At 40.1% G+C, this 22,038-nt stretch overlaps 1 protein-coding gene across 9 annotated transcripts in view; it reads right to left on the bottom strand.

The window, feature by feature from the left end:
- Window positions 1-22,038, bottom strand: part of CELF2 (CUGBP Elav-like family member 2) — a 591,625-nt gene that overhangs the window by 279,718 nt on the left and 289,869 nt on the right. For 2 of the 9 annotated variants that reach the window (XM_054695076.1, XM_054695078.1), the window contains exon 1: window positions 18,146-19,598. The exons of 3 other annotated variants lie outside the window; for them this stretch is intronic. In XM_054695076.1, coding sequence (XP_054551051.1) covers window positions 18,146-18,300 — 155 coding nt within the window. In that variant the 5' untranslated portion in view covers window positions 18,301-19,598. Of the gene's footprint in view, window positions 1-13,616; window positions 13,861-18,145; window positions 19,600-22,038 lie in introns of those variants that run through there. 4 more of the 9 variants (XM_054695082.1, XM_054695083.1, XM_054695075.1 and 1 more) reach the window with 3 other exon arrangements.

Raw genomic sequence — 22,038 nt, 5'->3', positions numbered from 1 at the left:
AAGTGCCCTGAACATAAGAGACTATTTGCTATCACAGAGGGAATTTATGAAATACACAAATTGAGTTGCCCTCATTTATATTGCCATTGGGCAATTATATTATGTTACTGAGACTGGCTGTATCTCAGAATTTTCACTGCAGAGGGCCTGCTTCCAATAATCCATTTACATTTTTTTAAATAAAGTAAAACAACTCTTATTGATGTGTCATATTACCAAGATGACTTTTTACTTGGATCCCAAAGTTACTAATATGCTCTGTGAATGTTAAAAATACTGAGTATTGTTGGTAACTTACATATCACAGTGTAAGTGGTCTGTCCAAAATCCCAAGTACATTTGAGTTTATATTTTACGTTAGAAAAGGTTAAACTATAGGGGGACATTCTATTCACCATATCTAACTGGATTTTGATCTCTACATTGCTTTAATTTTGACCATTTAAACACTTTCATTTGATGACCCATTTGTCCCACCTGGCATGGTGGGACTCAGCAGAATTATGAATGATCTGTGGGTTTTGAGCTATTTTAATCAAATATGTGATCTGCTTCTATTTTGGACTTTATTTTTTCAGATAGTTTGAACTCTACTAAGGCAAGTTTCAAAACTTGAACTGTCTATTTAGATGCCAAATTTAATACCATAATGTAAAGTAGAACTACTGCTAAATTTCATACTATTTTGTAACTCCTAGAATAGGCTTTGGACAACCAATACATTACAGACCTTAAGTAGTTGTTTTGGAAATGATGCTTAAGAGAAGCTGCAACTTACTCACCAGCAGACAGTTTAAAAAAGAAAGAAAAATTAGCTTTTTTGTCCAAAGCCAAGAAACATTTTATATTACAGTAAATGGTTCCTTGGGTTTTAAGATGTTAATTAGCAATGATACTAAGGTATGACAAGTCAAATTCTCTCTTTCAAAATTCCCTGTCGTTTAGGCTGTTACTGAGATTAGAAATATGATCTTATTTTGTATCTAAAGAGGGGAATTGGTCAGGAAGTTTTCTTGTCCCATGGCTAGGGTCTAAGCCCAAGAAGAGTTTATATCTTGTTGTAGGTCCCCACAGAAGCAATCTTTTTTTCAGCACCCCACATGTGAGGTGAGGTGGCATGAAGACATAATATAGGGCTAGAACAATCAGAAAGGCAACAGTGTCTTTCTTGGCTAGTGTCTCTCTCAATAGTGTCTAAGTCAACGCTGCCATCATGCTTGGATCTAAATCAAATTGTGGTTTCTTGTTTTACGTCTTGCAAATAGAGGAGTTGGGAAGGAGGTGTCACTGTGACTGAGTTGACAATGGAGCAAATGAAGCGCTTAGAAGAGTAATAACATTTTCCTCCAATTATATGATCATCGTGGGGAACCCCGCATTTTGACAAAGTGTTCAAACATCAGAGAATGGAGCTGGTATCATGTAGTTGAGAGTCATGGTATTGGGCCTTATAGTCTGATTTCTGAAAGTCTTATAATGAGGGTGGAGTGGCTATACATTCCATTCTTTGGCTGTATTTTTGTTCAACAAAGCCTGCAATTTTCAGTCACTTGAAAATGTAATTATAGATAATGTTTGCATCAGTAGCAAGAACACAATAAGCACACGGGGCATGAAAACTCCACTCAAATCACATCCTCTTAGGTTACGACGCTTGCCTCCTGCTAAGAGTAAAGGCATTTCGACAAGCTAATATTCCGTATGAAATGGTTTGTAGGTTTGACCAACCCATGCGTGAATTTGGCTCTAACTTTTCTATTATCCTGTCCTTTACATTGGGTCTCTACACATGAAACAGACATCTGCTGAAAACCCAGGACTCTAGCAAATGTTTATGCACTTGATCAAGCAAAAAAGGTATGATGAGGTCAAAATTCCACTGACACTGGAATTGGACCAGGTACCATACCCAAGTTGGTCATAATTATCAATCATCTAAATACATTTGTTATCTTGCTTAAAATTGACTTATTCTATTGCCTACTTATTTGGTGCACTTATTAAGGGTAAAAATGCATGTGATTATAGAAAGGATAGTGCACCCCACCAATAGCGGGGACTGAGAGCTTGTTTTTAACTCACAATAAAGCATACTGTGGGCTAGAAGCACCCCAGAGGAAGGCCACCTGTTTATCTAAATCAGAATAACAATGCAGAAAGGAGTTGGAGGGTGGCTATGGGAAGGGGGTATGTGTGTGGAGGGGGTGGCATGTGTGCCAGGTATCTAATGAGATCCTTAAAGGAAACCTCATATCTTTAAAGATGAATAAGGATCTATCTGAACTTTCAATATTAATCCCTTTCTTATCTCAGCAGTAAGTAGGAATCTGCCTCAGGCATCAAGTGATCTTGACATTGCTGTGGTGCCAATTCCAACATCTCTTATAACACCCTTGCCTCATAGAGTCAGAAATGGGTTGGGCTATAAAATGAAATCAAGGACAAGCAGTTTATGTTCAAGATCACCTACAGAGCAGACGCGCATCGGATGATAGCTAAGAAACTGTATTTCACACAGCTGCCAATTCAGCAACATATCTAGAATTTTAACCGTTTCATGGTCTCACATCTAAGAAGCCCTCAAAAGACTTACAAGCAACCTCCTGGACCAAACTGCAAAGTAGTAAAATATGAAGAACTTGACCTTTGGAAACTGACTGGTAGATACATTCATATTTTCAAACTTCCAGTGCTCCGTTTCATTTTCTTTCTTTTTTTTTTTTTAAGATTTATTTATTTATGCATGCAAGAACTGGGGTACAGGCCAGAGGTGTGGGGGGTGAGAGGATTCACCAGAGACAGAGTGGAGAACAGAACAGGCAGATTGACTGAAATATGCTGCTGAGGGGAGCAGCAGGCGAGACAGGAGAGGTCTGCATGTGGGTAGCTCCCTGGCCGGGGATCAAACTTATGCTTCAGTGGCTGTGTATAGCTTCATAGGTTGCATCTTAACCCCTGCACAACCAAGGAGGCCCCGTTTCTTCATTTTCAAAATAGGAATGCTACAATTTGCAAAATTTTGTTGAAGATTATTGACAATTTATAGAAATCTCTTAGTCTAATGGCCAACCAGAAAGCATACAAAATCAAGAACAGATATCATAAGATATTTCAGAAAACGTACCCACAGGAAGGCAGTATCCCTTAAATGTTAGTATCAGAATCAGGAGGAGCACACACAAAAAGGACAATTTAGCTTTCAAAAAATTACAGTTTGTTGACATGAGAATACTTTTGGCTTCTGGATATACATCCTCATTTTATTGAATAGAGAACTAGAAATCAATTTGAATCAAAAGAATCACGTTTTGAGTAGACCTGAACAAGATATAGTTAGAGGCAAGATAAAAGTATGGTCGAAAAGTGGCTTCTGAGGCTAAAAATAGTGTAATTTGGGTCACTTACTGTAACAGCTGGATACAGAATCTTGGCCCAATGTAAGTCTGTAATGATAATCAGACTCCTCTGACAATGAGAAGCCTGTGATTACAAAGTACCAATGAAGCAGTGCAGAAACATTTGTAGTATCTTTGTGGCAGGCCCCTACCCTAAAGATTTTGCCAGCTTTTGGCCACAGACCTACTTTTCCTTTTCCAGCTATTCTAGAAACATTGGTAATTTTGTTGCTCATTTCCCCTGCCTGCAGTGAGGACCCCAGTTCACCTAACGCAAAGTAGGCTGAGGTGAGGGATTCTTCATTTTGGACGTCACTTTCCCGGTTGGGAAAGTTTGGTGCTATCAATATCATTGAGAGTAGTGACACAAAGTAGGCATTGAGCACTCCCCTGATATGCATGGAGGACTTTCCTCAGCCAATGGATTCAGACAAGGCTTTAGGGTTCCCAACTCAAGCTGATCATGACCAACCTGAAGGGATCAAGTGACTTCTAACATTAGGAGCAAATCTCCCACACTAGCTATGGGAGATCTGGTCTCTCCCCATCAATTATATCAATTATATCAGGGCAAATATTGTTAAGTGTCTGCTTATTAAAGCACAACAGAAAAACTATGATGTATCTTGCAGCTGGCCACCACCTAGAAACACACCCTGTACTCCTGATTCCTTTGCTAAGTTGTTTCCTTCTTCAGAGACCCTTTATGTTCTAGGCATTTTGCTGCCTGAGCACCTAGTGAGGCTGTTAGGCAGTGGCCAGGTCTACAATATCCCCCTACTCATATTCATATCATCAAAACTGTTCTCTTGCCAGCTGGGTGTCTGCTAAGTGAGAACTAGTCTTCATATTGTGTGGCTGATTCTCTCCCATAAGCAAATCACCATCTATTTAAGTTGGTGTAGAGATAGGCTTTTCAGAAAATGCACATGGGGATACTGGATTGAGATATTGCTTTTTGCTTCACCCCACCCCAGAAGAGAAGGACTGACCACAAGCTCACAGTTGGAACATGAACTGCATTTTATTTCTCAATCATCATGCAGAAAGAAGAGAGAAAAAAAAATCAGTCTTCATAATGTTGTCCTGGGGACTAAGCATTTTCCGAAAGCTTATATGGGAACAATATTGCTTTATGGGTCTTTGGCTGAGAGTTTAAAGCAGGAATGTTCTGAAGGAGAAAATATTAACTGGTCAACTATAATGAAGTTTCACTGTATTTGATTCTCCCAGGAAATGTAGCTGAACTCGTGGTCACTTTTAAGTACCGTGAAGCTATAAAATATTTAGGCTGTCACTCCTTTTGCAACATTAGCTTCACAATAATACAGTGGGACAGGTAAGAAGCATATCTTATTATCCTTATTTTCTAGATGAGGAATCTTGACAAGTCACCTGAGACCTGAAGTGGGCATGGCATCAAAGACAAGGCAGGAGACTGCTATTTAGTAAAGAACGGAGCCTTGAAGAAACACCCTCCAAGTAATTGCTGGGGAGACCCTAAAGCAACGTGCCTCCCTCCTGCTCCACACAGCAGATCCCCACGTAGGGCAAGCATCCCTAACAAGCAGGCACAATCGAAGAGGAAGTTATTTCTATCTGAAAATTAAAACCCAGACACAGCCAACAGAATTAAAATGGTTTCTGTATTAAGAATGATGTTTTCTAAATTATTCCTAAGAGAAAAATCTGTGGCAAATGCTCAGTTAAGAGGGGTGAAACGCTTTGCTTCTTAGTCTCCTCGCCAGCATAGTGTTTTGCAAGGAACCTCTAAGTAAAAATGTGCTCAAAGTGTTCTTGTACGAGAGAAAGGGAAGAAATACTGCCCATTGTCAGATGCTCAAAGCAACTCTTTTATACTTAAGGGTAAGAGAAAAGGAAGAAAAAGGAATCAGGAAAATAGGGGCTTTTGCGAAATATAAAAACTACTTAATATTAAGAAATTGTTTTGAGATGGAGTCACCATTAACTGTGTTAATCAACATTCAAGGTTTTCAACGGTCTTACATGTTGCCTTTAAATCCTGACACCAAGGAAAGATGGCTGGATGGACAATGGGAGTCACGAGAAAAGATGTTACCAGCATGGACTGAAGGAAATAATTGCAGTGGGAGGCCTCCTGGTGACAATTTTGAGAAAGCAAACACAGCTGCAGCATCGCCAAATATAGCTGGCCAAGACAATGACATCCATAAAGTTAATCATTCTGAAATATGCTACCCTTATGCTCAACCAGAAAACTCAACACCCCTTCTATAATGTGGGAAGTCAAAATACAGTTTTATGCATAGAAACATGCAGCTGCTCCAGCAGAATTTACTACAAGTGATGACCGAGGTGTTTTGACACTGCTCTTTCTCACAGCTCCAAACCTGAGAACTGTACCATGGACAGACGTGGCCCTTCTCTTGAAATTTAGGAACCTATTAGAAAAGGGATAGTGAAATGGGCTTTAGAGGTGATTAAAAAAACTGAAGGAAAACAAACCAACCAACCCAGAAATTAGGGAAACATCAGAATTGTAAAAAAGACAACTTCAGAAAGTCAGAAAACTGCTTATGACCTACAGGAATCTAGGTTGGGGCAGAATCAGAAGTAGAGTAAAACGAAGAAATAAATATGTAGAGTAAAATACAGGGCCTCCCTGGTGGTGCAGGGGTTAAGTCAGCGCTATCAGCACCCAAGCTATCAGCAGCCACTGCAGCCTAAGTTTGATCCCCAGCCAGGGAGCTAACTCATATGGTACCACAGACCTCCACCATCTCTCCCGCTGCTCCCATCAGCAGTGCATTTCAGTGGATCTGCCTGTTCTGCTCCCCACTCTGTCTCTGGTGAATCCTCTCACCCTCTGCACCTGGCCTACACCCCAGTTCTTGTATGCATAATAAAAATTTTAAAAAGTAAAACACAGAAATATGCAAATAAATATGCATTTGTCTCCTATTAAATGTTTCTCTTCCCTATGCTTTTTCTGTCATCTTTTGCTTTTATCACCTCCATAAGATTTTTTAAGGAATAGATTAATGTCAGATTTCAACATGTACTTGCTTCACTTGCTCATTACCCAATGTCTTTCACTGGAGATGCAGAGCCTACAATTGGTTTTGAGAATGTATGCACGTGTTTAAGTTGGTTTCATCTATTTATTGTGTCCCTTCTAGGTCCATAAATCTCCTGAAACTGTAGCCTTTCCTAAATGTGTTGGACTCCTAGTAGGCACCATCAAAATTCCAAGGACTCCCTTTACCAGCACCAAGAGGCTATGGTATAAGGGTATGGATCACACAAAATGGCGGCAGCAGGAAAGTGACACAAAATAAGGAATTTAATTTGGGCAGGACCAGCCTATGTGCCTATGTAAGACAATAGTGGCTTGAGACACTGATTTCTCTATGAACTCTTTCTTTCTTCCTACTCTAAAAGTTTAAAAGAATTTGATAGTACAACATCTCAGTTACAACTGAGAAACAAAGTATCCCCAGTTTCCGGGTCTCTGCAGCAAGGACAGAGAGGACCACTAAGCTGCTGATAGTTTCAACTATCCATCCAACAAGGTCTGACAAGATTACCAGAGTGAACTTGCTTCACATGGCAGATACTTTAAGACAGTAAAGAATCATGCCCAATAAGATGGTTATACACACATATTCATATGGCATACATATGTGTAAACAAATGCCAAATGAGTAACAGAATATTTTGCTCTTTTAGCCTAAAGGACCGACTAATTTTGTCCAAACAATGTGGCACAACTTTCTTACCACAGCAGGAGACTAGGAAAGGATATTAAATACCACCTTAAAATTTGATGAGCCTATGTCTAGCTATGACCTTTCTTTAGAAAGACATGAAAATTAAGCTTTTGGGCATAAGACCATGGGATTTTAGATTTACTGTGGAATTTGAAGAACTAGTCACTCTTATGGTCCTCAAAAAAAATTTTTTTTAAGCTGTCCAAAAGTTATGTCAAAATGTCAAATCAGTTGAAATGAATTGCATTTTCTCCGAGCAGTGAGTCACCACCATCATCTGTGCAAGTAGGAAATCTTCAGTCCTGTTTGAGCCTATAAATGTCAGACAAAGCAGCTGGTGGGCAGGGAAACCTGATTTCTGTGGTTACGAAGAGACCAAGCTTTGGCTTAACTATTAAGACTGCAAATCAAAACATCTCACGGGCAGCATTTTTAAAGCACTGACTGTGAAAGGCGCCCCGTGGGTCGGTCTTCTGTGAGTCTTACCCTGCTGCTGGCCGGAAGGGAGCAGAGATCACGAAAACGGGGATCTCTTCAGAATAGATTTCCTTATTTAAAATCTGACCTTAAGTAAAAGGCCATAATATGCGGTTGGGAGAAAAGTTCAGAATAATAAGCTGAAATGATATTTTCGTCCAAATGCAGCCCAAACTTAATTTACATAAATCTTTAGGAGGCAAAAAAATGGGCCTAATAATTTGCTGGCAAGTTGGCTGTGAGGCATTCATTCAAATGGAGTAATTAAAATTTAACCAAAACCCGAATTTGTCCTCATCTGTCATCTTGAGAGCCATATGATTACATATTTATTAGCATTACATTTTAAATTATCAGCTGATTTTAAAGCATCACTCTCTGTGTGTGAACATAATATACAATCTGCAGTTCATAAAAGAGGACGTTCATAACACTCCGGCTGCAGCACTGTGCAAGTGTAAATCTCAAAGATGCTCGGAAGGCATTTCAGCCACAAAGCCGGAATTGTATTTCTATAACACTAGTTGGAGTAATCACTTTCTGTTGTGATTTAGAACAAATGGCAAGACGGAAGCTGTTCAAAACCTCCCTAAATGTTTCCCCCTTTCTGTGAAAAGTCCTTTAGGAGGAGTCTAAAGCTCACAGTAAATGAAAAAGAAATTCCCAGGAGGAGAAGCAGGTTTCCATCCCTTCACATCTAGATTCAGAGCGTGAGAATATTGGATGGCACAATTAAACAGTGATGATGCTAAAGGGGAATAATTATTTTACAATTACCTGAGAACATCACATTTACTGCGCTAATTAGTTTTTGTTTCCCACAAAGGTTTTTCCAGGAATGCACAGCTCCATTTCTCTTAGGTCTAGCAAGAGTTTTTTTTCCTAAGGAAAAATAAAAATGCATTTTCTGCACCGCTACACAAGTAGCACACCGTGCACACCACAGAGACTGGCTCTGTTATGTTACCCATACCTCCCTGATAGTGGAAACAAACAGGAGGGCAGGGGAACTTGTAGGTGCTAATGAACTGGAAATCATTAGAGTTTCCAATCCCTCCCTTCTACAGGTTTGTAAAACAAATATTGCACTGAGAAATGGCACACTCTTTGTGGTGGCTAATCCGCAAACAATAAGCAAAAATGTGAGCCTCCCCTGAAAAATAACCCAAACCCTCCAATATAAATACTCTAAATTGGAAATAAAGACTTTAAGTTTGGGTGAGGTTCAGCATAGAAAGTACAATATCCCAGTGACATTGACTTAGCTTCTTGAAACATGTTGAAAATAGAATGTTTTCCATTGAAATGCAAATCAGACAGAGATGCTTATAGTATTGCCTAACAGTTGTGAGGTTTGTTTATTTTTTAAAAAATTCTCTACAGTGATTATCAGATACCCTCCCACCCATACCCCCACTCCTGACTGATAGCTGCTCTACTGAGTTTACATATAAATATAAGCCTCAACAATTAGTACTATCTGAAGTCTTGGCACAATAGCTAGATCTGAGCTAGCTGTACTACAGTCAAGGTTATCAAAACATGTGGCATGCGAAATAGTTCCCGTGTTTTGATGAGAAGTGAATGAGTGTTTAACTAGCAAGAAAAAAAAAATCACAAAGAAGGGGTAAAGAGGAATGAAAAGTTTGGAAATTTATGGAAAATGAGGAAAGAAACTACTACAGCCTTTTATCAGAAGCCAAACATACTGTCAGGGGCAGAAAACACTGTAAATGATCCTATGAAATCTTAATTACTAGGTTTAGAACTGAAAATCCCATCTCCTTTTTAGCTTGATGCAAGGTTTGGCTCCCCCCAATTTATTGCATCTCCTCCACAGATGCCAAAGTAATCTCAATCCTGCAAATTACAATTAAATAGCAAGGCTTAAAATTAAAATAATACTGCTAATCCAGATCAGAGATAACATTAGTGTTCTAAAATGCCAATGTGGGATGAGTTTTTGCTTTCAGGAAGCAGTTGATACTAAAATATGTACTGCTAACTGAGAAATCCCACCTGAAAATATATTTTTAAATTTTTCTTTCAAGAGCCATATGCACAACCCTCTTTTAGAGTCTCCTCATTTTAATTTCCTCTCAGGACCATCTCAGAATCAGACAATAAATCTGTTATCTCTGTATTTTATTATTGGTAATGGCATTTTCTAAATATACTTTAAATGCCATCTGGGGAATAAAAAAAGGATCCCACTGCTTTTAGCCTTCATCTTGCTAGTACGTTTCGAAAATCAAAAAATATTTAATCAAAATATATTCTCTCTAGATAATTAACATAGGGACTACCAGTGTGAATTCAAATCAAATTAGAGAGCAATTGATTCATTAATTTAAATCAAATTACAGAGTCAATACTGAATAGCTGATATATATTTATTTCCTATAATGCTCAATCCTCATGTGGCACAGTTTTGGTTTTCTGACAAAAACCTACATGATACTTAATTCAGTTCTCTTTTCACTCCCCATCAAAATGTGAACCTCCATTTATATAACACAGACACACATACACAGCTTTCCCATTTACTGCCTAATTAGCATGGGGATGCAGGTGACCTCTTTAAGCACCATCTCTAAAATGGGTACAATATCCTCCCTGCAGATGTATTGTGAAGGCTGGAGACAGCGTATAAAAAAATGTCTTGGCACACAGTAGGCATTCAAGCAATTCAAGTACTGATTCATATTCTTGCCATTTTAGAGGGAAGCGGGAGATCATTGACATCACCTCCTTGGACCTATGACGATGCCCCTATCATCATTTCTTAATCTATAAAATGAGGTGGTCTAAGGAGATGGTCTCTAAAGCCCTTTTCAACTTTAGTAATGATGTAGCTAAACCACCTTCCACCTTAATAGCTTAATTAGACACTGACAGATACTTTTCCAGTTATCTGAACTTAGGAGGTTGTAATCAACAAAATGGTTCAGTTCACCAAGTTGATGAATTTATACTCAGGATCACTTTCCTCATTTCAACAGGGCTACTTATCAACTGGAGGATTTCATTTTAACTTATTGGTAGCTTCTTAGTACCTCATTTTAACATTACAAATCTGAAATACTATTAAAGCTGTATTTATAGATCTTCCCACCTATAATTTCTGGTTTCTAGGACATTATTTCTGAGATTACATTTTGTTTAAAAATTCAAAAACATTTAAAAACCCTACATGCACACACATGATTATTAAAAAGTGAAACAAAGGAGGAAACATTTCCCCCACTGCCTCAATTTCAAACAGAATTTTTAATATCAGTTCCTATTTTCCCTTCATTATGCTTTGTTGCAAATGACATTACACTAACATAAGACTTTAATAGTTAAGATTATTTAAAAGATCCATTTCCATTTACAGTTTTGATATTGAACACTTCAAACCCCAAGACTTTGAAGCACATGCCATAACAATTCTATACCATTATAGAGCCTTAAATGATCCAGGCTCTTTAAACACTGGATGGCTCTTGGGGCCATCAAGCATAATAATTCATCTCAAAAGCTATTTGTTCATCTGCCTTGAGGACTCAAACATATTACATCTTGCAAACTTATCTAATATATTCCTGTGGGAAAAAGCCATTGAAAATATGTTCTGCTGCTTTAGAAAATCAACACCAAAAAAAGCCCCTATGCTTTATTTAAGTTCCTTTTAGGAATAGGCCAATATCTAGCAGAATGCAATTTAGTCCAAATAGCAATATACCACATATGACAACCAGCCCAGCAAATAATAAATCTGTACAGCTATCTTCTCAACAGCGTGAATATGGCGTTATATTTTCAACTTGTCATATTCCCTCCTACACACCTCTGTGTCTCCAAAATAGTCTCTAGTGTGAATTAATTACAAATTATTTTGGAAAACATGTTGCAGTATTCTCAGGGATGAGGAGACGCAGAGTAGTTATCCTGGAAACAAAACTATCTCTATTTGTTTTTTGCACTTTTAAGTTCAGTTAAGCAATAGCTGACAAATACTGAAAGCAATTCAAGTTTGATTCCAAAGGATATCATTTGGAAATAACTAACATCTGGAAGAGAAGTGGGTAGAAGTTATATTAGGATTCATGTAGAAGACTCTGTGGCTATGATACAAAGGCTCTATTCAGAGCAAAGAGTTTGAACAAGTCACATTCATCCACCAAATGAAAAGGACAAATTAAACTTCCACAATTCATAATTTAACTGACAAGAGACAGCATCTTTCAGAGGACAGTAATACTTTAAATTCATACAGCATTCATTAGCTAGATACATTATGGTCACCTATGCACCAGGTGATCATAAATTGAAAATCATGATCAAGCCAATTATTTGGTTCAGTTCTTACTACTCTAGCAGAGAGAAAACACACAAAACATTCAAACTACCTTATGCGTAGATGTGTATTACGTCTATGAAGATATATATTTTAAGAGGGGATAAGCTAGAGAGCTTTTGAAACAAATATCATGGGAATGTTACTAATCAAGATTAATTTCTAAGAGAAAACTGCCAAAAGGAAATTCAATATTTTAATTTACATTATCTGATTATCTTAGTTGAGACAATGAACCTGATCGTGCACAGCCAAGTGAACATTCTTCATATCGACTGGTACAACAATTCACATTTAATAGATTCTATTTAATAGATTCTATCATTCCCCTCCCCCACTTTTTTTTTTTTTTTAATCTTAGGCCCTGGAATAATTGGCCACTGTGGAGTTTCTCAAGAATCTCTCAACTCATAACATTTAACATACTAGAAAAAGAATCTAGCCCCTTAGGGGGAAGTTAGTTGCCAGGGAAATGGATCATAAAGCTCAGAATGGCCTGTAATTGCAAAGGGTACAGTAAGGTGCCAGAACGAATATGGATGATAAGTGTTATAATATGTAGAACAGGAAACATTTTATATGTACTCTTACCAAGGATAGCAGATCTCCCCCCCTCCTTGATTAACCCTAGATTCACTATGAATTTCTCTCCTGGTACTCGGGAATTTTATATATTCCAAGTCTAAAATGCACAGACCTTTCAAGACTCACTCTTGGCAATCCTATCAGTGTTTTTCACAAGTCGCCTTAAAACCAGGCAGATCCTATTGACTTGACAGTGCCTGAGCTGATAAAGGAAACTTTCCTATCAAGATGAAAGAGCCAGATAAAAACTGGCATCCTTAACTCAGGAATCCAGTTTTCTCTTTCTCCCAATAAACTGTACCCTATCTAGACATGTAAAACAACCAGAATCACATTAATTATTAAATTATAGTCTGCATAACAAACCATCATGATTACATAAACATTACCTTAATTTCAGCAATAGACTACACCTGGATACTTCCCTGCTTTAAAAGCTCGTTTCCCCCTCCCCCCTTATTGCCCTTCCACATTCCCACCAAAAGGAAAAGCATCTCTGCAGATGCAAAGTCAGAGGAGTAGGCAATTTGATAGGAAGGGCTCTCTAAATGGGCCACAGCTCATTAAGCCCAGTATTCCAAATGACACGAGCGTGCACGCGCGCACCCCACCCCGGACCCCACGCCCAGACCGCCTGCGCCTCGCTCGCGGGTCCCCAAGCTCTGCACCCCGCTCGCGGGTCCCAAGCCCGGGACGCCGAGCCCAGCTCGCTGGCCCACGCCTAGCCCCAGCTGGCCAGACCCGGGTGCCCGCGCCCCTCTGGCTAGTCCCCACCCGGACCCCAGTCCCGCGCCCCGCTCCGGGCGCCCGAGCCTGCTCGCCGGCCACAGCACCGCTCGGCGCAGCACGGCCGGGCATTCTCCCGCCTCCCCGCGTCCAGCGCCGGCTCAGAAACCCAAGGGCGGCAGCAGCTCCGAAGTCCCCACCCGCGTTCCCAGCGGGGAGCGCCGCGCCCTCTCTCGCCCTCCGCGGCGCTCGGGGAAGGCGACTTGACAGCAGCCGCCCGGGTCGGGGGCGCGGGGACAGCGCCCGCGCGGCCACACGCACCCCCGGGGCGCCACTCACATTCTGTCGGGAACTAGCAAGCGGCCCTCGACCATCATGTCCGGGAGGAAATCCAGCTTGAAGGCAGAAGTCATGGTCTCGGCGCGCGCGCTGCGCTCGGGCGGGCGGGGGGCGGCGGTGCGCGCGTCCGAGCGGCCGCGGCGGCGCGAGACGGGCAGGGACAGGTGCGCGCGGCCTCCCCGCGGCGGCCGCCCTAGCCGGCACTTGTCACATTCTCTCCCCTCGCGCTCTCCGCCAATCCCCTCCGAAATCCAGTGCCCAGGCGCCCGAGTGCGGAGCGCCAGGTGCGGCGAGCGGAGGCGGAGCTCCGCGCCCGCCGCGCCGCCGCTTAACCCCTGCGGGCCCGCCGGCCCCCGCCCGGTCCCGGGAGGGAGGGAGCGGCCCGAGGCAGACGGCTGCTGGAGCTGAGCTCACCAGTTTTTAAAAATAGCCAGATTTTCTTAGGGTCTCCAAGCCTCCAGAAATGCAAACTAGTTCACCGCGCTGACTCTGTCCTTTCCGCTCCATTCTCGGTGTCTGGAGCGCATGGCACGAGGCCGGAATAACCGCTTGGAGTGGGTTTGGTGCCACTGTATTGCCAAAGCTTAATTCACTTCTAGAGCAACACCAAACTCCCGAAACCAAGTCGCCAGAGACGGAAACATCGTGTTTGTTTAAATGCAACTCCGGGTGATACCCTTGCCAGTGTATGAAGTGACAATAATTAATAAATGAAATTGCATTCGTGGTTTCACCAAAGTAACTATCAGGCAAATGGCCCAAGTGACATTTAGGGACTTGTATCTCAGAGCTAAGGAGAAAGATGAATCAATCTCTGCAGAGTTATATTTCCTTTTGTATCATCTTGAAAGCGCTAAGTGTAAGAGACTGAAAATAACAGTAATAAATCACATTTTCTTTTAAGAAGACAAATACTAGATAGGACCAATCAGTGATTTAACACGATGATTAAAAACCAAAAGTGACTTCATGAGTGTTAGGTGTATAATGTAATGACATGAAGGTTAGATCCCCACTTAAGGTTTGTGATACTCTAATAGGAATTGGGGAAAGTAACAACTCATGCACACGAATAGAAGCAGGTGAGTTTAATTTTCCCAACTGATTTGCTAAAACTCTCGAAAGATAAGTTTATTCGGTGACATTCTAATTTAACACTCTCATTCTTGTTTGGTTATTTGGGGAAGCCAAACTTCTCATAATGTCACAAATATATAAATCTTTCATGTGGCCTATTTCATACAATAAATCAACATCATAAATTGCATACCAGCAAGTTTATATTATGCATCTTTCAGTCATCTTTTTCTAGCAATCTTTTATTTCTTAATGACATCACATGTATGAGGATATAATCACAGAACCCAGAGGATAAACATCTAAGTCACTTGCAGTTAAATGTATCCAAATCCATAAAATGGAGAAAACGATTAATTTTTCTCATCAATTTCTTGTGATGAGAACTACATTATGAAGGAAAACAGATATTTAAATACCAATTTCACACCCACATACCAATATAAAATTCAGGTTTGATGCAGTGAACAATAAGAAGCACCAAGTCTAAGGTTTTCAATTAAATTCATACATACTTAATGGACCTGAAGTCCTTCTGTAACTCAACTATTTCTCTGGCTTTTGACCAAGATAGTTCTAATTCCAAGACAGATGTAGGGCTAGGCTAACCTTCATTTCAGAATAGTGTCTCTCATAAGGACCTAAGTCTAGGAATTGAAAAATAGATGAAGTAAAATGAATTTGAATATCCAAAATACCCAACCATTTCCTAGTAATACTAATCTACATTTACTCTCTACCCCAGCTACCACCAGTTATCATTGAAAGGAAGGATTTTTGTTGTCCTGTCAATAATCTTAATAAAATAATTAGCTGGATAAACGAAGACAAACGTTGACAGGTCTCGATTTTCCCGCTATTATTTACATAAATCCAAATGTATATAATGAACTGCCTACAAAATTTAAGGACAAGCTCCCAGAACTAGTCTCCACAGCAGAAGCAAAAAACCACATTAATCAAAAAGAAAAGTATTTTCAAATCAGTTCTGGAATAAAGCTCCACATACATCTACATACTGTAGGTAGAAAATGCTTCATTAACATGTACACTTCTGAAATATTTATTTCCTCTTTAATTGCATGTGAATTAGTTGGAAGAAGCTGTAGGGAAGCCCTCTTTACTGACTTAAGCCTTCTCAGCAGTTTGTTAAATTCTAGCCTGAAATCCCTGGAGGCAATAGTGGATTCAAAGCAGCTTTTAATCATACTATAAGGAGGGTGAAGTAGTATGTAAGTAGGTCATAGAGAAAGAATTACAAGTGCATAGGTTATTGCCTTATTTAACAACTACAGTGTAACAGAGTTTTCAAAGCACATTTGCTTGTGCCATTGCGAGTTAGAAGCAAAACCTGGGTCAAGAAAACTCAGTCTTACATGGGATACTGTGAAGACATGAACCAAGGAAAGCTTATGGACTGGAGCTGCGTTTAAATAATTTGGCTGCCAAATTCATAAATAATCTGGTGATTGCATAGGCACTTAATGTAGGTGCCAGAAAGAACCCCACCCCCAACACACACACACACACACACACACACACACACACGCGCGCGCACACAAGCACAGCTACCCAGGACCACAGGGCTTTGTTTCCATGATCACAGCACATACACAATAGTCTTTTTAAAAAAGGCAAATTTCTAAAGCTCTTGAGTTTGGAAATGAAAACAAAACAAAAACATCCAACCAAATACCACCTAATGAAAAGCTCAGATTTCTCCGTGTGCTGCTTTGGCAGAAGGAAAAAAAAAATCTGAAACAATTCAGTGGGGCCCCTTTTTTAATTTTCATGCAGTAATGAGCCATCAGGTATCATGTTTTGGCAGTTGGAGTTATTTGGCAGACACCTCCGCTGGGCCGCTGCTTTACACTCGGGTTCAATGAAACAGTTCTAGAGCCAAGGATCTTATCAACAACAGTGAAAGGGGCTGAGCCCATAGCGGGCCCCACTGGTGGACAAGACCTGGTTGGTGACATCACTGGGGACGAGGTGGTTGAGAACAATGAAGTTTCCTCATAGTTTTAGCTTCATTGTAAAAAAACTTCAAGCCCATCCCCCCACCTTCCCTAATTGTCTCTCTCTCTCTCTTTTTTTTTAATCAACTTGCTATTCATTTCCCAAACAAAAGGCAATTCAAGAATTGGAAGCACTTCAAGGGAAAGTTTCTGAATGACCTCATTTCTTATGAGGCCTTCCAAGGCAATCCCTGCACTGTGCTGTTTCAGCTCCCTGCTTCCCGCCTCATGCCTCATTTCAAACTGAGTCTTGTCTAATGGTCATTGTTTGGGCGCTGAATTATCACTGGCATTAAAAACACACAGAAAAAATATCTCTCAACAGAAACAGAGTGCTAACAAATGCAGTTTCCTCAGAACCCACACTGCCTGAATTGGAAGAATACTATTCTGGTCACCACACTCAATCAATGAAGCAGAATATAGTCCATTGACTATTGATCTTTCAACATTTTTGCACAAAGTTTATAACTTAAGTCTGGTGCCTGATATATACAGTCATTGTTTATAACCAACTAGTTCATTCTCTTCTGCAGACCACTTGTATATTTTATGACAATTTTTCTTTTTTTGAAAATTTATTCCTATACATATCTTCACACATCACTATAGCTTTAAAAGCAGTAAACCAGCTATGCAACTATAGAACAGAGCAGTGCAGAATGGTTCCAGACTCAGAAAAGTCACCTTCATACACACCCCCTCCCCCTCAATTCTGGCTCACTGTTACAAACTAGAATCCAAAACATCTTTCCCCAATCACATTTTCCAAATTCAAAGTTTATTAACATAGCTGTTTTGGTTTAAAAAAAAAAAAAAGCCCAATGTGTTCAGAGCCATTTGAAACAGGAATTACAGATCCTATAGGGGCATTTCCCATCATTTTCAGTCAATAAATTTGAAATCCACATGAATTTTAAGTACCTGAGAGACCATCTGACTTTGTAGCCATGTGTTTGTTCTTGGCTTACTCCTGCTTCATTAGCAACTTGCAAAAATAAACAATGTTGTTTTTTTTTTTTAAAGTGATTTAAAAAAAACAAACCCCAAACAGATCCCTTAGTGGTAAATTGTAAATATATCTCAGTTCCATAAACATATCACTTAAAAATAGTCCTATCTCCAATCATAAGTTTAAATGACCACCTTATTTCTGCTTCCCAATTTGAAAGCTTCTGGGGTGGAGGCTTTCACATTCCTAGAATAATTTAAGTAAAATTAAATGCCAGTAAAGATGAACTAGTTATTAAACTCTTATTTTACATTTTTAAGGGAATTTTAAGTAGTCACTCTCCCTTGAGAACAGCTGCTACTGGCTTTTTGCAATCTTGTGTTTTTCTGAATCTGTTTTTAATAGAGCAAAAATACATAATGGTGAATTTATCTTCCTACTAAAGAGGCCTTCAAATTGAAGATGGTTCTTTGTATACATACCTTCGTGCTCGGAAATGAGATGCCCCTCTGGAGTTCTCAGAAGCTTCCAAGCCAAGGGGATGAAATGTTAATGCGGTGTTTCTCTCAGACCCAGAGCTCAACCAGCTCCTCACTTCCTGCTCCAACTTGCCTTTTCCTTTTTCTCCTCTCTCCATTCTATTACTGCTGCCTTCTTTCCCCCTCTCTCAGCTTTCTCTTCTCCCTACTCCTTTTCTCTTTCAAATGGAAGTAAGACAACTCCAGAAGCTCTCCTCAGCTGCCTGCCTGAGGAGGCCTGAGACTCCACCAGCGAAACAAGTTATCTTGGTGGCTTATCTGCGGGAGAAATCAGGTTGGACTTGCCTCCTCCAAGACTGATTTCTGAACTAGGAACAGCTGTCTGGGGAGTGGGCCGTAGGATTCCTTTCTAAACATGACCAGGGGAAGGGAGGGGTAGGAAGCCAGAGTCTCCTGAAGTGAGTAAATAAGATGTGAATATTGGGAAGGAGGGGAGTAGGGCAAGGAGAGGGAGATGAAAAAGGTCTGCCTGTCTGGCAGGGAGATCTGCACATGAAGGCACTCAGAAAAACCCTCTGAGGAATGTTCTAGTGACCTCTTGAAGATCCTGAGATTTGTCAAACTATACCAGGTCCCCTTATCTGGTGCCAGTCTGGCGGTGGGAACAAAATTTATGCTTAACAGAATGAGGTTTTAGTTCCCTGGTACTGAGCCCTTAACACCCCTATCCCCACAAAATATTTTTCCCAATTGGCCTAAAGTTCTCATTTTACTGTCACATGTTAAATTAAGAAAAGGAGAAATGACTGCTTGATGAAATCCAACAGCTGAACAGCAACAGCTGGGTGGATACTAGAGTGGGCATGACACTGGGTCCAGATCGAGGAGCAGCAGGTGGGGCTGAGAGAAAGAAATGGAAGCTTTAAACCCTGGTTGGGGGTGGGGGGAGGCGATAGGGTGTCTGAGACAGATCTTGGCAAGAGTCAAAATCCTGACTTGAGAGGGAATCTCCCGAGGCATCCTGGCCCCATTTGCCTGAATGTCTCTGCCTTTTGAAAACAAATGCATCTTGAAGAAATTGAGGATTAAGGGAGCAAGAGCTTGGGTTTCTGTAAAACAAAACATGGAATCCACTTTGCTTACAATGGTGATGGATTCCCACTAAAGAGCTCAGGGTTACCAGGATCAGGAGTCATCTGATACGGTATATCCGTAACAGACTCTTCCAGGCAAACTGAGTGGAAAGATTTCAAGATTTAAGGGCCAAATCTGATAGATTCTGCATTTGATCCTGCAGAGGTGGCTAACACTGGGAACAGGCATTTAGTTTTCTGATTCCACCAGACCTTTGTATGTCTGTGGCTATTGTTTCCTAGTAGGGAGGAACAGCTGAAATATCAAAGTCCATCATGATCCTCAGATAAGAAGCACGATGTGTTAACCTAATTATTACTATAGCAATTATATAACCAAACTATTTAAGTGACATGTAGGTTGGAAATACATTAAGGTTTTGAGCACAGGAAATTTACTTTTTCCCTATAATATGGTTCAAATCTCTAAGCCATTTTTAGCTTACGATAGAGGTTTTTGGAAATCCCAAATGACTTTTCATTTAAATTTGCTTTTGATGCTAATTCCCATGAAGTCCACTAGGGAAAACATTTTTTTTTTTTTTCTTTTCTTAAAAGAACTACCCAAAATCTTCATGGAAAAGCTGTCAACTCAAGCAAAGTGAAATGAGTTAAATTTTGTCTTCTTTCTTGCTCAGTGTCGAGTTTTGTTACCCAACTGCTTAATCTCTCAATACTCCACACAGTCATAGCTATATATGCCCTGTTTCATAGGAGTATGGCGAAATTAGGGAGGACATGAGTGGTTTTGGCCTGAGGAAGGAAAATGATTGAGCTTAGGATTCCTTATTGCTTTAATGATGAAGATAAATCCAGATATCTTTCAATACCTTCCCTTTGCTCCTCACTTGTCTCTCCTTCAAGACCCAGTTGAACTCATTCTTCTTTGCATGACACTACCTGATACCTTTTCACCCATTATTTCTGCCTGTTTCATGACTACTGCAGGCTTCTTGATAGTTGAGACTATGTTTTACATTGAGTATGATGTATATTTGTTGCTTAATTGGTTCTGATTGCAGTATGACTTATTTTGGCACCTTATATACAAAACTTCACACTTCATTTTCATAATTCTTTAGCATTCTCCATGATTCCTTCCAACAGCTGTTCCCAATATACAGAGAAAAGCTTGAGAAAAGTGAAGCTACAGCTATTTAAATGCAAAGGTTTCAAGAACTCTAAGGTAAACAAGTCAACAGAGAGGAGTTGTTAGAAGTCAGAAGCAAAAATTGGTGCCATTTTTCCTTTCTTAGTTCTTATTTTTTTCCCTTTCTTATTGTACAGTTTTCTCAGTGGTTTAAAAAACAACAACAAAAACGAACCTAGGAGACATGAACAAATCAAAGTCCATGGTGGAAATGCTGCATTAGAGGAAGAGATGAATTCAAACTGTCAAATATTCCAGTTACTCTTTGAAGTTTCCCAGGGACAGAGTTTGATTGAGTCCTGAGTGAGAATCCCTTTTGATATGAGCTCTGTGTCTAAGGGTCTGTTTATCTCTCTGAGTCAGTCTCTCTCTCTCTCTCTCTCTCTCTCTCTCTCTCTCTCTCTCTCTCTCTCTCTCTCTCTCTCTCTCTCTCTCTCGCTTCATTTCTCTGGGTCTTTTTTTTTTTATAGCCAGCACTAAATTTTGCATAACTGTGAGGATTATGTAAGATCAAAGAAGCACCTAGTATAGTGTGAGGCACAGGGTAGATAGTAAATTTTGTTTTTATTCCTTACTTCTAATTGTAACACTCACCACCCCACCCCCAATTCATTTAATCCAGAAACTGGCAGGTGAGAAAAGAAAGCCAACCCTAATCTTATTGTTTTTGTAGCATTCAAGTGTTCACTGGTACATCTACTTCTATAGCCAGCAGCCTAACCTGGGGCAGGGGAGGGAGGTTATGGTATGGAGAGCAGGCAGTGAGCATTCTGTGGCTGGGAGGTTGCCACATGAGGTCACCATCCTTTTATTTATTTATTTTTTTTAATCAAGTCAGTTGTCAAAGAGGTCATAATGATCCTAACTGCTGCCTCCAGAAACTCATACCACCCACCACCAACTTAGTGATTTTTTCCCCCAGAGCTGATTCCTAAGGCATCTCCGAATAAACAGGTAAGTCATGTCATAGAGCTCCAACAAGGGCTGGGGTCCCAGACCAAGGTACTGGAAAAGCAAGACATGATAAAATCTATGATATTGCAGGTTTATAAGCCCCTGTGTTGCTGAGATGGGCTGTTTTATAGGAGAAGTGAGGAGTATTTGATTGATTTCTGAATAAAGGTACAACTTGTGCCCATTTTAGTTGATGCAAACACCAGCTAGTGCAATCCATAAATTTCAACAGTGTTTTTTTTTTTTTTTTAAACCAATTGCAGCTGTGACCTTTGTCAAGCTGGGAATTTAAAAAACCACAAATATTGCAGATTTATCAGCATTCTAACTTTAAACCTCAAGTTCTTCTTGGCCATGGCAACAAAGTTTGTTAAACTGAATAATTTTACAGAAAAATTCTGGTTTTTATTTTTCTCTGAGGGCATGCTGGCAAACCCTGCTTCATAAACTCCAGTGATTCATCACAATTCTAAGCAGCCAATCATGGGCAGGTCAACTTGGAATGGGCTGCATGGCAGCTCAAGCTGTCCTGGTAACACATGTCACCCTGGGCCAATGTTGTCCTCTCCCCACAGATGCCATTTCATGTTAACTGTGATGGTCTTGACATTCAGGAAAATGAGCTGGGATCAGCACGCAATCGGGAAAAAATTATGAAG

The sequence above is a fragment of the Talpa occidentalis genome, unplaced genomic scaffold (assembly GCF_014898055.3).
Source record: "Talpa occidentalis isolate TD23 unplaced genomic scaffold, MPIMG_talOcc4v2.1 talOcc4.14, whole genome shotgun sequence".
Lineage (NCBI taxonomy): Eukaryota > Metazoa > Chordata > Mammalia > Eulipotyphla > Talpidae > Talpa > Talpa occidentalis.
Note: the sequence above shows the minus strand (reverse complement) of the source record. Positions and strands in the feature narration are given on the sequence as shown.